Raw genomic sequence first — 15801 nt, 5'->3', positions numbered from 1 at the left:
GGTGTAGTATCAGTAATGTAGTAGTGTGGTATAATAGGGGGTGTAGTATCAGTACTGTGGTATAATAGGGGGTGTAGTATCAGTACTGTGGAATAATAGGGGGTGTAGTATCAGTAATGTAGTAGTGTGGTATAATAGGGGGTGTAGTATCAGTACTGTGGTATAATAGGGGGTGTAGTATCAGTACTGTGGTATAATAGGGGGTGTAGTATCAGCACTGTGGTATAATAGGGGGTGTAGTATCAGTAATGTAGTAGTGTGGTATAATAGGGGGTGTAGTATCAGTACTGTGGTATAATAGGGGGTGTAGTATCAGTAATGTAGTAGTGTGGTATAATAGGGGGTGTAGTATCAGTACTGTGGTATAATAGGGGGTGTAGTATCAGCACTGTGGTATAATAGGGGGTGTAGTATCAGTACTGTGGTATAATAGGGGGTGTAGTATCAGTACTGTGGTATAATAGGGGGTGTAGTATCAGCACTGTGGTATAATAGGGGGTGTAGTATCAGTAATGTAGTAGTGTGGTATAATAGGGGGTGTAGTATCAGTACTGTGGTATAATAGGGGGTGTAGTATCAGTAATGTAGTAGTGTGGTATAATAGGGGGTGTAGTATCAGTACTGTGGTATAATAGGGGGTGTAGTATCAGTACTGTGGTATAATAGGGGGTGTAGTATCAGTACTGTGGTATAATAGGGGGTGTAGTATCAGCACTGTGGTATAATAGGGGGTGTAGTATCAGTAATGTAGTAGTGTGGTATAATAGGGGGTGTAGTATCAGTACTGTGGTATAATAGGGGGTGTAGTATCAGTAATGTAGTAGTGTGGTATAATAGGGGGTGTAGTATCAGTACTGTGGTATAATAGGGGGTGTAGTATCAGTAATGTAGTAGTGTGGTATAATAGGGGGTGTAGTATCAGTACTGTGGTATAATAGGGGGTGTAGTATCAGTACTGTGGTATAATAGGGGGTGTAGTATCAGTACTGTGGTATAATAGGGGGTGTAGTATCAGCACTGTGGTATAATAGGGGGTGTAGTATCAGTAATGTAGTAGTGTGGTATAATAGGGGGTGTAGTATCAGTACTGTGGTATAATAGGGGGTGTAGTATCAGTAATGTAGTAGTGTGGTATAATAGGGGGTGTAGTATCAGTACTGTGGTATAATAGGGGGTGTAGTATCAGCACTGTGGTATAATAGGGGGTGTAGTATCAGTACTGTGGTATAATAGGGGGTGTAGTATCAGTACTGTGGTATAATAGGGGGTGTAGTATCAGTAATGTAGTAGTGTGGTATAATAGGGGGTGTAGTATCAGTACTGTGGTATAATAGGGGGTGTAGTATCAGTAATGTAGTAGTGTGGTATAATAGGGGGTGTAGTATCAGTACTGTGGTATAATAGGGGGTGTAGTATCAGTACTGTGGTATAATAGGGGGTGTAGTATCAGTACTGTGGTATAATAGGGGGTGTAGTATCAGCACTGTGGTATAATAGGGGGTGTAGTATCAGTAATGTAGTAGTGTGGTATAATAGGGGGTGTAGTATCAGTACTGTGGTATAATAGGGGGTGTAGTATCAGTAATGTAGTAGTGTGGTATAATAGGGGGTGTAGTATCAGTACTGTGGTATAATAGGGGGTGTAGTATCAGTAATGTAGTAGTGTGGTATAATAGGGGGTGTAGTATCAGTACTGTGGTATAATAGGGGGTGTAGTATCAGTACTGTGGTATAATAGGGGGTGTAGTATCAGTACTGTGGTATAATAGGGGGTGTAGTATCAGCACTGTGGTATAATAGGGGGTGTAGTATCAGTAATGTAGTAGTGTGGTATAATAGGGGGTGTAGTATCAGTAATGTGGTATAATAGGGGGTGTAGTATCAGCACTGTGGTATAATAGGGGGTGTAGTATCAGTAATGTAGCAGTGTGGTATAATAGGGGGTGTAGTATCAGCACTGTGGTATAATAGGGGGTGTAGTATCAGTAATGTAGTAGTGTGGTATAATAGGGGGTGTAGTATCAGCACTGTGGTATAATAGGGGGTGTAGTATCAGTAATGTAGTAGTGTGGTATAATAGGGGGTGTAGTATCAGTACTGTGGTATAATAGGGGGTGTAGTATCAGTAATGTAGTAGTGTGGTATAATAGGGGGTGTAGTATCAGTACTGTGGTATAATAGGGGGTGTAGTATCAGTACTGTGGTATAATAGGGGGTGTAGTATCAGCACTGTGGTATAATAGGGGGTGTAGTATCAGTAATGTAGTAGTGTGGTATAATAGGGGGTGTAGTATCAGTACTGTGGTATAATAGGGGGTGTAGTATCAGTAATGTAGTAGTGTGGTATAATAGGGGGTGTAGTATCAGTACTGTGGTATAATAGGGGGTGTAGTATCAGCACTGTGGTATAATAGGGGGTGTAGTATCAGTACTGTGGTATAATAGGGGGTGTAGTATCAGTACTGTGGTATAATAGGGGGTGTAGTATCAGCACTGTGGTATAATAGGGGGTGTAGTATCAGTAATGTAGTAGTGTGGTATAATAGGGGGTGTAGTATCAGTACTGTGGTATAATAGGGGGTGTAGTATCAGTAATGTAGTAGTGTGGTATAATAGGGGGTGTAGTATCAGTACTGTGGTATAATAGGGGGTGTAGTATCAGTACTGTGGTATAATAGGGGGTGTAGTATCAGTACTGTGGTATAATAGGGGGTGTAGTATCAGCACTGTGGTATAATAGGGGGTGTAGTATCAGTAATGTAGTAGTGTGGTATAATAGGGGGTGTAGTATCAGTACTGTGGTATAATAGGGGGTGTAGTATCAGTAATGTAGTAGTGTGGTATAATAGGGGGTGTAGTATCAGTACTGTGGTATAATAGGGGGTGTAGTATCAGTAATGTAGTAGTGTGGTATAATAGGGGGTGTAGTATCAGTACTGTGGTATAATAGGGGGTGTAGTATCAGTACTGTGGTATAATAGGGGGTGTAGTATCAGTACTGTGGTATAATAGGGGGTGTAGTATCAGCACTGTGGTATAATAGGGGGTGTAGTATCAGTAATGTAGTAGTGTGGTATAATAGGGGGTGTAGTATCAGTACTGTGGTATAATAGGGGGTGTAGTATCAGTAATGTAGTAGTGTGGTATAATAGGGGGTGTAGTATCAGTACTGTGGTATAATAGGGGGTGTAGTATCAGCACTGTGGTATAATAGGGGGTGTAGTATCAGTACTGTGGTATAATAGGGGGTGTAGTATCAGTACTGTGGTATAATAGGGGGTGTAGTATCAGTAATGTAGTAGTGTGGTATAATAGGGGGTGTAGTATCAGTACTGTGGTATAATAGGGGGTGTAGTATCAGTAATGTAGTAGTGTGGTATAATAGGGGGTGTAGTATCAGTACTGTGGTATAATAGGGGGTGTAGTATCAGTACTGTGGTATAATAGGGGGTGTAGTATCAGTACTGTGGTATAATAGGGGGTGTAGTATCAGCACTGTGGTATAATAGGGGGTGTAGTATCAGTAATGTAGTAGTGTGGTATAATAGGGGGTGTAGTATCAGTACTGTGGTATAATAGGGGGTGTAGTATCAGTAATGTAGTAGTGTGGTATAATAGGGGGTGTAGTATCAGTACTGTGGTATAATAGGGGGTGTAGTATCAGTAATGTAGTAGTGTGGTATAATAGGGGGTGTAGTATCAGTACTGTGGTATAATAGGGGGTGTAGTATCAGTACTGTGGTATAATAGGGGGTGTAGTATCAGTACTGTGGTATAATAGGGGGTGTAGTATCAGCACTGTGGTATAATAGGGGGTGTAGTATCAGTAATGTAGTAGTGTGGTATAATAGGGGGTGTAGTATCAGTAATGTGGTATAATAGGGGGTGTAGTATCAGCACTGTGGTATAATAGGGGGTGTAGTATCAGTAATGTAGCAGTGTGGTATAATAGGGGGTGTAGTATCAGCACTGTGGTATAATAGGGGGTGTAGTATCAGTAATGTAGTAGTGTGGTATAATAGGGGGTGTAGTATCAGCACTGTGGTATAATAGGGGGTGTAGTATCAGTAATGTAGTAGTGTGGTATAATAGGGGGTGTAGTATCAGTACTGTGGTATAATAGGGGGTGTAGTATCAGTAATGTAGTAGTGTGGTATAATAGGGGGTGTAGTATCAGTACTGTGGTATAATAGGGGGTGTAGTATCAGTACTGTGGTATAATAGGGGGTGTAGTATCAGTACTGTGGTATAATAGGGGGTGTAGTATCAGTAATGTAGTAGTGTGGTATAATAGGGGGTGTAGTATCAGTACTGTGGTATAATAGGGGGTGTAGTATCAGTACTGTGGTATAATAGGGGGTGTAGTGCGGGTTGTGGATAGATCCCCTTCCGTAGATGTACCCAGACGTAATCAGTTACTGTCTAACCATAATTTTTGGCATGAGGGTGTTCGGCGTCATGACGTCAGGGTGATCACGCAGTACGTGCCGCCACTTCCGGTAGGTAGCGGAAGTGTGTGCGCAGCAGCAGCAGTAGGATGAGCGGGACGGAGCTGGCGCAGGTCGCGTCCCTGGTACCGGGACCCCCCGCTCAGCCCGGACCCGCCACTGAAAACAAGCCCAGCCCGGCCAACATCCCCAAGCCCGGGCCTGTGGCGGGAGCAGCAGCCGCCGGACTGCCGGGGAGGGAGCTGGGGGAGCGGAGAGCGAGCGGTGAGTGCTTCCCGGGCCTTGTGCGATTCGCTGCTGCCCCAGTTACCTCCGGCACCCCCCACACACCGCCCTGTTACCTCCTCCCACCCTACACACACACCTCCCAGAGATCCGCCAGTAACCCCCCCCCGTAACACCCTGTGATGCATTACCCCCCCTCGTTACCTCCAAGTGATCTGTCATCCCCTTGCAGTCACACAGATATCCCCTTTCTCTGTGACCTGTTATCCCCCAGTGGTCTGCTGCACCCCCCCCCCCCCAATCACCTCCCAGTGGTCTGCTGCGCTCCCCCATCACCTCCCGGTGGTCTGCTGCGGCCCCCCCCCCCCCCGATCACCTCCCAGTGGTCTGCTGCACCCCCCCCCCATCACCTCCCAGTGGTCTGCTGCGCTCCCCCCCCCCATCACCTCCCAGTGGTCTGCTGCGCTCCCCCCCCCCCCATCACCTCCCAGTGGTCTGCTGCGCTCCCCCATCACCTCCCAGTGGTCTGCTGCGGCCCCCCCCCCGATCACCTCCCAGTGGTCTGCTGCTCCCCCCCCCCCGATCACCTCCCAGTGGTCTGCTGCTCCCCCCCCCCCCCCGATCACCTCCCAGTGGTCTGCTGCGCCCCCCCCCCATCACCTCCCAGTGGTCTGCTGCGCTCCCCCCCCCCCCCGATCACCTCCCAGTGGTCTGCTGCGCTCCCCCCCCCCGATCACCTCCCAGTGGTCTGCTGCGCTCCCCCCCCCCCCGATCACCTCCCAATGGTCTGCTGCGCTCCCCCCCCCCCGATCACCTCCCAGTGGTCTGCTGCGCTCCCCCCCCCGATCACCTCCCAGTGGTCTGCTGCGCTCCCCCCCCCCCCGATCACCTCCCAGTGGTCTGCTGCGCTCCCCCCCCCCCGATCACCTCCCAGTGGTCTGCTGCGCTCCCCCCCCCCCGATCACCTCCCAGTGGTCTGCTGTGCTCCCCCCCCCCGATCACCTCCCAGTGGTCTGCTGCGCTCCCCCCCCCCGATCACCTCCCAGTGGTCTGCTGCGCTCCCCCCCCCCCGATCACCTCCCAGTGGTCTGCTGCGCTCCCCCCCCCCCCGATCACCCCCCAGTGGTCTGCTGCGCTCCCCCCCCGATCACCTCCCAGTGGTCTGCTGCGCTCCCCCCCCCCCCCCCCGATCACCTCCCAGTGGTCTGCTGCGCTCCCCCCCCCCCCCCCGATCACCTCCCAGTGGTCTGCTGCGCCCCCCCCCCCGATCACCTCCCAGTGGTCTGCTGCGCCCCCCCCCCATCACCTCCCAGTGGTCTGCTGCGCTCCCCCGATCACCTCCCAGTGGTCTGCTGCGCTCCCCCCCCCCCCCCGATCACCTCCCAGTGGTCTGCTGCGCTCCCCCCCCCCGATCACCTCCCAGTGGTCTGCTGCGCTCCTCCCCCCCCGATCACCTCCCAGTGGTCTGCTGCACTCCTCCCCCCCTTCCTACGCTGTTATTCATGGTCTGATCTCCTTCTGATGTTTAGTTCCCATCTCTGCTGCGTCAGCTGCGGCCCCTTCTGAAAGCTCTCTCTCCAATGGCGTCTACCTGCCCCCGGGAGTGACGAATGGAGATATCAAGCCGGTCATTTCCACCACGCCGCTGGTGGATTTCCTGATGCAACTGGAGGATTACACACCTACTGTAAGTTCTGTCTCTGTAATGGCCTCACTTAGCGGTGCCCGGGCACTATCTTACGCCTCATGTGCAGAGTATGCCATTCCTAATCTCACGCCATTCCTAATCTCACGCCATGTCTAATCTCACGCCTTGATTGGAATTGTTTAGATTGGCGCACATTGTAATGTTCTTGCTATGTGTAGGGAAAGGTATTCCAGGACATGGGCTTAAGAGAAAACAAACTCTTATTTCCCGACAGATCCCAGATGCTGTCACAGGATATTACCTGAGCCGGGCTGGATTTGAGGCGTCAGACCCACGGATGTGAGTGCATCTGAAGGCATTTACCTTGTTTTCTGTTAGATGAAGCGTCCAACCTGTACTGACCCTACTATCCCTGAGAGATCACTTCTAAGCCATCAGAATGTTGTCATTTCTTTATATATGATCTTTATATGATATGCTGTGTAATATACAATCTTCTCATGTAACCGACCTATTGTCTTTACCATCCAGTATTCGGCTGATCTCGCTGGCAGCTCAGAAGTTTATCTCGGATATTGCAAATGATGCTCTGCAGCACTGCAAGATGAAAGGCACTGCCTCGGGGAGCTCGCGGAGCAAGAGCAAAGTAAGTCCCCCTAGTATATATTTCATCCTAGTGTAAATATCACAGAAAAAAAGAAATTCCCTCCAGCACACTGCAGCAACATCAACAAAAATACTTGAATCCTACACAATAATAGAAATTCAGAGGTATTACTTACATACATTTGCAAATATATGAATAAGCGCCAGGCCAGCATCAAGGCTCCTCTATACTGGCATCCTTTTTCAACACTTAATAACTACTCGCACACATCTATAGTTTACACTGCACTGTCACCGTTTTTCCATTTTTCGTGTGATGGCCTGGGGGGGGTTCTGGGCCGGATGTTTTTTGGGGTGCCCTGCACCCCAGACGTGAACACCTTAGTGTTAGGGACTGCTAGTGACAGAGAAGCCGTGACGAGGCCCAGCAGCTTCCCATTAATTTGCATATGCATGCAACCAATATCTCTGAATTTCCATGACCATGTAGTCTTCATATATTGTTGCAAGTATAATTCAGCGTGCTGAGGAACAATAGGGGGTTAAACCCCCCTCCTCCTCCTTTTTATACATCCGAGATCTCCTGAAGTCCTTGCCAAGGACCTGTTTCACACCCTTCTTCCTGGAGACACGGCAAAACGCTTTACCCTGATGAAATTAACTATTTGGTTCCAGAAACCAAATGGTTAATTTCAACCAATTCTGGGCCCAATATCCTTAAACGCCCTGTTGGAGGCGGACCTCTAGGACAGTCCTCATACAGCATGGAACAGGATGAGTTCATGGTGTCCATGGATATGGTGGGTGCGTATTTCCACCAGGAACTCATCATTTGCCGTTCAGTGCGTCACTGTCAGATTCGGGTCTAACCCTTCAGTCTGTACACAGTATATTGTGCAGCTTACGCGGGAACCCGCGCATAGTAGCAGCATCAGGATGTCTCCATTGATTCCTGTGTCCGCCATTTTGATGAATGAAAAAACATGATTTTTATATTTATTTTTGAATTTGTTTGGGAGGCGAAGGCGCCCCACACATTACGCTCTAGTTCTCCCCACTGATTGTTGCAGACGTTCATTGTCTTCCTCTCGTTACCCTTAGTGTCTGCGTTGTGGGGCCTAATTAGTAGATAACTGCCCCCCAGCAGGTTAGAGGATGTACAGGGGGAGGAGGATTCAGGCTTGTATAATATTTCTTAGTGCCTCTGTACCCCATGGTTCCCAGGTCCCCCAATGCATTCAGAGAAAAGGATTCAATGTAGGTATAAAAATTCAGTTATCTCTACTGCAACAAGTATTGTCTGTGAGGGTATAAGTTTAGTTACTCGGGTTATCACCTTTTCCGTAATTTGGACCACGAGGCCCGAAATATACCAAGTTCTTGGTGTAGAAGTCACTAAGGGGAAGCGCTTACTCCTATATGACACACAGATGTATCAGTCACTAGGGGGAGGCGCTTACTCCTATATCACACACACACAGATGTATCAGTCACTAGGGGGAGGCGCTTACTCCTATATCACACACACACAGATGTATCAGTCACTAGGGGGAGGCGCTTACTCCTATATCACACACACACAGATGTATCAGTCACTAGGGGGAGGCGCTCACTCCTATATCACACACACAGATGTATCAGTCACTAGGGGGAGGTGCTCACTCCTATATCACACACACACAGATGTACCAGTCACTAGGGGGAGGTGCTCACTCCTATATCACACACACAGATGTACCAGTCACTAGGGGGAGGCGCTCACTCCTATATCACACACACAGATGTACCAGTCACTAGGGGGAGGCGCTCACTCCTATATCACACACACAGATGTACCAGTCACTAGGGGGAGGCGCTCACTCCTATATCATACACACAGATGTACCAGTCACTAGGGGGAGGCGCTCACTCCTATATCATACACACAGATGTACCAGTCACTAGGGGGAGGTGCTCACTCCTATATCATACACACAGATGTACCAGTCACTAGGGGAAGGTGCTCACTCCTATATCACACACAGATGTATCAGTCACTAGGGGGAGGTGCTCACTCCTATATCACACACACAGATGTATCAGTCACTAGGGGGAGGCGCTCACTCCTATATCATACACACAGATGTACCAGTCACTAGGGGGAGGCGCTCACTCCTATATCATACACACAGATGTACCAGTCACTAGGGGGAGGCGCTCACTCCTATATCATACACACAGATGTACCAGTCACTAGGGGGAGGCGCTCACTCCTATATCATACACACAGATGTACCAGTCACTAGGGGGAGGTGCTCACTCCTATATCACACACAGATGTATCAGTCACTAGGGGGAGGTGCTCACTCCTATATCACACACACAGATGTACCAGTCACTAGGGGGAGGTGCTCACTCCTATATCATACACACAGATGTACCAGTCACTAGGGGGAGGCGCTCACTCCTATATCACACACACAGATGTACCAGTCACTAGGGGGAGGTGCTCACTCCTATATCACACACACACAGATGTATCAGTCACTAGGGGGAGGCGCTCACTCCTATATCACACACACAGATGTATCAGTCACTAGGGGGAGGTGCTCACTCCTATATCACACACACAGATGTACCAGTCACTAGGGGGAGGCGCTCACTCCTATATCACACACACAGATGTACCAGTCACTAGGGGAAGGTGCTCACTCCTATATCACACACACAGATGTACCAGTCACTAGGGGGAGGCGCTCACTCCTATATCATACACACAGATGTACCAGTCACTAGGGGGAGGTGCTCACTCCTATATCACACACACACACAGATGTACCAGTCACTAGGGGGAGGCGCTCACTCCTATATCACACACACAGATGTATCAGTCACTAGGGGGAGGCGCTCACTCCTATATCACACACACAGATGTACCAGTCACTAGGGGAAGGTGCTCACTCCTATATCACACACAGATGTACCAGTCACTAGGGGGAGGCGCTCACTCCTATATCACACACACACAGATGTATCAGTCACTAGGGGAAGGTGCTCACTCCTATATCACACACACACACAGATGTACCAGTCACTAGGGGGAGGTGCTCACTACTATATCACACACACAGATGTACCAGTCACTAGGGGGAGGTGCTCACTCCTATATCACACACACAGATGTATCAGTCACTAGGGGGAGGCGCTCACTCCTATATCACACACAGATGTATCAGTCACTAGGGGGAGGCGCTCACTCCTATATCACACACAGATGTACCAGTCACTAGGGGGAGGCGCTCACTCCTATATCACACACACACAGATGTATCAGTCACTAGGGGGAAGGTGCTCACTCCTATATCACACACACACACAGATGTACCAGTCACTAGGGGGAGGTGCTCACTACTATATCACACACACAGATGTACCAGTCACTAGGGGGAGGCGCTCACTCCTATATCATACACACAGATGTACCAGTCACTAGGGGGGAGGCGCTCACTCCTATATCACACACACAGATGTACCAGTCACTAGGGGAAGGTGCTCACTCCTATATCATACACACAGATGTACCAGTCACTAGGGGGAGGCGCTCACTCCTATATCACACACACAGATGTATCAGTCACTAGGGGGAGGTGCTCACTCCTATATCACACACACAGATGTACCAGTCACTAGGGGGAGGCGCTCACTCCTATATCATACACACAGATGTACCAGTCACTAGGGGGAGGTGCTCACTCCTATATCACACACACACACAGATGTACCAGTCACTAGGGGGAGGCGCTCACTCCTATATCACACACACAGATGTATCAGTCACTAGGGGGAGGCGCTCACTCCTATATCACACACACAGATGTACCAGTCACTAGGGGAAGGTGCTCACTCCTATATCACACACAGATGTACCAGTCACTAGGGGGAGGCGCTCACTCCTATATCACACACACACAGATGTATCAGTCACTAGGGGAAGGTGCTCACTCCTATATCACACACACACACAGATGTACCAGTCACTAGGGGGAGGTGCTCACTACTATATCACACACACAGATGTATCAGTCACTAGGGGGAGGCGCTCACTCCTATATCACACACAGATGTATCAGTCACTAGGGGGAGGCGCTCACTCCTATATCACACACAGATGTACCAGTCACTAGGGGGAGGCGCTCACTCCTATATCACACACACACAGATGTATCAGTCACTAGGGGAAGGTGCTCACTCCTATATCACACACACACACAGATGTACCAGTCACTAGGGGGAGGTGCTCACTACTATATCACACACACAGATGTACCAGTCACTAGGGGGAGGCGCTCACTCCTATATCATACACACAGATGTACCAGTCACTAGGGGGAGGCGCTCACTCCTATATCACACACACAGATGTACCAGTCACTAGGGGAAGGTGCTCACTCCTATATCATACACACAGATGTACCAGTCACTAGGGGGAGGCGCTCACTCCTATATCACACACACAGATGTATCAGTCACTAGGGGGAGGTGCTCACTCCTATATCACACACACAGATGTACCAGTCACTAGGGGGAGGCGCTCACTCCTATATCACACACAGATGTACCAGTCACTAGGGGGAGGCGCTCACTCCTATATCATACACACAGATGTACCAGTCACTAGGGGAAGGTGCTCACTCCTATATCATACACACAGATGTACCAGTCACTAGGGGGAGGTGCTCACTCCTATATCATACACACAGATGTACCAGTCACTAGGGGAAGGTGCTCACTCCTATATCATACACACAGATGTACCAGTCACTAGGGGAAGGTGCTCACTCCTATATAACACACAGATGTATCAGTCACTAGGGGGAGGTGCTCACTCCTATATCACACACACACATGTACCAGTCACTAGGGGGAGGTGCTCACTCCTATATCACACACACACATGTACCAGTCACTAGGGGGAAGGTGCTCACTCCTATATCACACACACAGATGTACCAGTCACTAGGGGGAGGCGCTCACTCCTATATCACACACACAGATGTATCAGTCACTAGGGGGAGGCGCTCACTCCTATATCACACACACAGATGTACCAGTCACTAGGGGGAGGCGCTCACTCCTATATCATACACACAGATGTACCAGTCACTAGGGGGAGGTGCTCACTCCTATATCACACACACACACAGATGTACCAGTCACTAGGGGGAGGCGCTCACTCCTATATCACACACACAGATGTACCAGTCACTAGGGGGAGGCGCTCACTCCTATATCACACACACAGATGTACCAGTCACTAGGGGGAGGCGCTCACTCCTATATCACACACACAGATGTATCAGTCACTAGGGGGAGGCGCTCACTCCTATATCACACACACAGATGTATCAGTCACTAGGGGTAGGTGCTCACTCCTATATCACACACACAGATGTATCAGTCACTAGGGGGAGGTGCTCACTCCTATATCACACACACAGATGTACCAGTCACTAGGGGGAGGTGCTCACTCCTATATCACACACACAGATGTACCAGTCACTAGGGGGAGGCGCTCACTCCTATATCACACACACAGATGTATCAGTCACTAGGGGGAGGCGCTCACTCCTATATCACACACACAGATGTATCAGTCACTAGGGGGAGGCGCTCACTCCTATATCACACACACACAGATGTACCAGTCACTAGGGGGAGGTGCTCACTCCTATATCACACACACAGATGTACCAGTCACTAGGGGGAGGCGCTCACTCCTATATCATACACACAGATGTACCAGTCACTAGGGGGAGGTGCTCACTCCTATATAACACACAGATGTATCAGTCACTAGGGGGAGGCGCTCACTCCTGTATCACACACAGATGTACCAGTCACTAGGGGGAGGTGCTCACTCCTATATCATACACACAGATGTACCAGTCACTAGGGGAAGGTGCTCACTCCTATATCACACACAGATGTACCAGTCACTAGGGGGAGGTGCTCACTCCTATATCACACACACACAGATGTATCAGTCACTAGGGGGAGGCGCTCACTCCTATATCACACACACACACAGATGTACCAGTCACTAGGGGGAGGCGCTCACTCCTATATCACACACACACAGATGTATCAGTCACTAGGGGGAGGCGCTCACTCCTATATCACACACACACAGATGTACCAGTCACTAGGGGGAGGTGCTCACTCCTATATCACACACACAGATGTACCAGTCACTAGGGGGAGGTGCTCACTCCTATATCACACACGTCACTGAGCAGCCTCCTTTGCTTTTCAGAATTGTCCGGATAAGCTTCTCCTGTATTTTGTACATCGTAAATTGCATTTTATTAAAGTTTTTTTTCTCATTTTTTTTATTTTTTTTCTGTTCTGCAGGATAAGAAGTAAACGTTGACCATGGAGGATCTTGCTCCTGCTCTGGCCGAATACGGCATTAATGTAAAGAAGCCGCATTACTTCACCTAGTGCTGCGTGTGTGACAGGAACTGTTAGAGCTGGATTACAGTCGCTTTTTCACCCCAGTGACCGACTTCATTGAACGCTGACGTGTCTGCAGAGCGCACAGGAACGACCTTGTACCGAATGATGATAACATTGCTGTGGCTTAAATCCTTGAGCCTGAGCGTCTGTAAAACTGGTGTTTGTCAGATTCTGGGACATAAATCTGTCCGCTCTCGGTGATTGCGTCCTGCGGTCCCCATGAGGTTTCTGTTCCCTCCCATCACTTCCTCTAGGATGTAGTGGAGCTGTGTGTTCATGTCTGGTACTGGACCGGTATAGATAGTCATCTCCTGGGCTGGGAGCGGCCGGTGTTATCATGTAAATAGTGCCTCCACGTCTCGCATTTTCTGCATCCTGCAATTCTGTGACGTAAGGGGAGAAATAATTTGTCCTAACTTCTCAGTTTTGTCTCCAACCCCCCCCCCCCCCCCCCCCCCCCTTGTGTTTTATGTAAAATAGCGTTTTGTGATGTGTGAATGGAAATTTATCTGGTTTATAAATAGCTCTTTATTTTCAAATGTTTTGCTTTGAATATTCTGTACAAGGAATGGCGCTGAGGACAATGTATGGCGTCCTCTGTCCTCCACACCTGTAATCGGGCACGAAGAGCAGGAGTTCGGATGGGTCTGCTGCCTTTGGGAAACCCAGGGTGACTGCGCTGCATGTTACGGGTACAGTATTTTCAGGGCTTTCCTCATAGGCTGCACCCTCAGTGGTGTCACTTCGCTTCATCTGTACTCTCTGAAGAGGTTTAAGGAAGTGCCACCCACACGGGTGAATGCAACGGTGTAGAACAGGGTGGAGGGTTGGTTTGGGGCGGGGGGGATTATAACTTTGGACGTCACTGACCATGAGGTTATAAAGCTGCAAACATTGTGCTATCTATATGTCTGCGGTGTGCTCTTCCTACTAACCCTGGCATTGTATGTCTAACATATGCAAAATAAATCCAATCTATTGCTGCTTGTGTGTGTGTGACATGTTCTCAATGGTTCCTCCAGATGATAGAACAACAGCCCCCCCTAGTGTTACAGTTGGAATAGGCAGAGATTCCTTTAAGAATATATAAATGGCAATTGGACAAAGTCCCTGAATCATAACTACCTCCAGCAGTTACGGCTAGAGGTAGCATGTCTAAGAGGGGGGCGTCTGGGGCTTCTGTGAAGTGAGCTACATGGGAGATGGTGTGATATTTTAGAATGGTCGGGTGGTGGGGTAACATTAGGGAACCGACCATACTTGGTGTATTGTATATATTTTCATGTACCCCATGTCTAATAAAATGTAAACTGAGTATAAACTGGAAATGTTAATATGTACGAATAAGTATGTGAAATGTATGATTTAGAACTTAATACAACTTCTGTTCTGATTTATATCAGAACGAAGCCATCCGGGGGTTCTGAGGCTAGAGTAACAAACAATAGGTTACTTTAGTCAAATGATAAGAAAACAGTTGCGCTGCTGTGACTGTATAATAACATGTGCTTGATTAATCAAAAATCACCTTGGCCTCTCTGAATCATAAAAGAGGATAACATTTATTAAACATACAATGACACTGAAATTTCATAAAATAGAGTGTGTATGTGTATATATATATATATATATATATATATATATATAATCACATTGATACAGTTGTTGCAACAACTCATGTCGCCATTTAGAATGTATCCATCCAATAAATTATTCCCAGTGTAAGAATTGAGTCCTGATTTGGGTCAGTTTGTGAATAATAAAGTTCAAATGCTCACCACTTCCACATAAGAATGCTTCGAATGTCCAGCAAATACTTGATGTAAGTTGGTGTCCAGCTGGCACTTGTAGTGCGCCGGAGCTCACTGATGGAAATAGTGCTGGGTGTGATGGGAGACTCCGTAGAACAGCGTTGCACGCCACAATAGAGAAAGCCGTGAGATGACCACCTGGTACAGGTGGCTGTGGTAAGGCAAACGTCTTTCAAGATGATCTCTGGGGTTTTCATGCATTGTCTAGTGAATTACAGCATAGGGACCTAGGGGGGTCGGGTGTTACAGCATAGGGACCTAGGGGGGGGGGGTGTTACAGCATAGGGACCTGGGGGGGGGGGGGTGTTACAGCATAGGGACCTGGGGGGGGGGGGGGGTGTTACAGCATAGGGACCTAGGGGGGTCGGGTGTTACAGCATAGGGACCTAGGGGGGTCGGGTGTTACAGCATAGGGACCTAGGGGGGGTCGGGTGTTACAGCATAGGGACCTAGGGGGGTCGGGTGTTACAAGTGGACGACTGTCGCTGTATATTCTATATCCTTATAGGTCCACTCCACTAATACTTTTTTAGTTTGGAATATGGCATTTCTACTTCAGGGTCCATAG

General features: G+C 48.5%; 1 protein-coding gene across 1 annotated transcript; it reads left to right on the top strand.

Annotated features, from left to right (window-relative positions):
* The first annotated feature begins 4456 nt into the window (after positions 1-4456).
* TAF10 (TATA-box binding protein associated factor 10) lies at positions 4457-14405 on the top strand. The gene is made up of 5 exons (XM_088453875.1): positions 4457-4712; positions 6203-6360; positions 6596-6660; positions 6853-6967; positions 13318-14405. The coding sequence occupies exons 1-5, from the start codon at positions 4538-4540 to the stop codon at positions 13327-13329; spliced, it is 525 nt and encodes a 174-aa protein (XP_088310001.1). The 5' UTR covers positions 4457-4537; the 3' UTR covers positions 13330-14405.
* Positions 14406-15801: the final 1396 nt, after the last annotated feature.

This window comes from Taudactylus pleione, unplaced genomic scaffold, assembly GCF_031769625.1.
Source record: "Taudactylus pleione unplaced genomic scaffold, aTauple2 ptg000598l, whole genome shotgun sequence".
NCBI lineage: Eukaryota > Metazoa > Chordata > Amphibia > Anura > Myobatrachidae > Taudactylus > Taudactylus pleione.
Note: the sequence above shows the minus strand (reverse complement) of the source record. Positions and strands in the feature narration are given on the sequence as shown.

What these genes read in the sequence shown, in the direction of transcription:
- TAF10 (XM_088453875.1), top strand. Translation starts at nt 4,538, where the DNA reads ATGAGCGGGACGGAGCTGGCGCAGGTCGCGTCCCTGGTACCGGGACCC. An exon ending in GGGGGAGCGGAGAGCGAGCG is followed by an intron (nt 4,713 to 6,202) that starts GTGAGTGCTTCC and finishes TCTGATGTTTAG; the next exon opens with TTCCCATCTCTGCTGCGTCA. An exon ending in TGGAGGATTACACACCTACT is followed by an intron (nt 6,361 to 6,595) that starts GTAAGTTCTGTC and finishes ATTTCCCGACAG; the next exon opens with ATCCCAGATGCTGTCACAGG.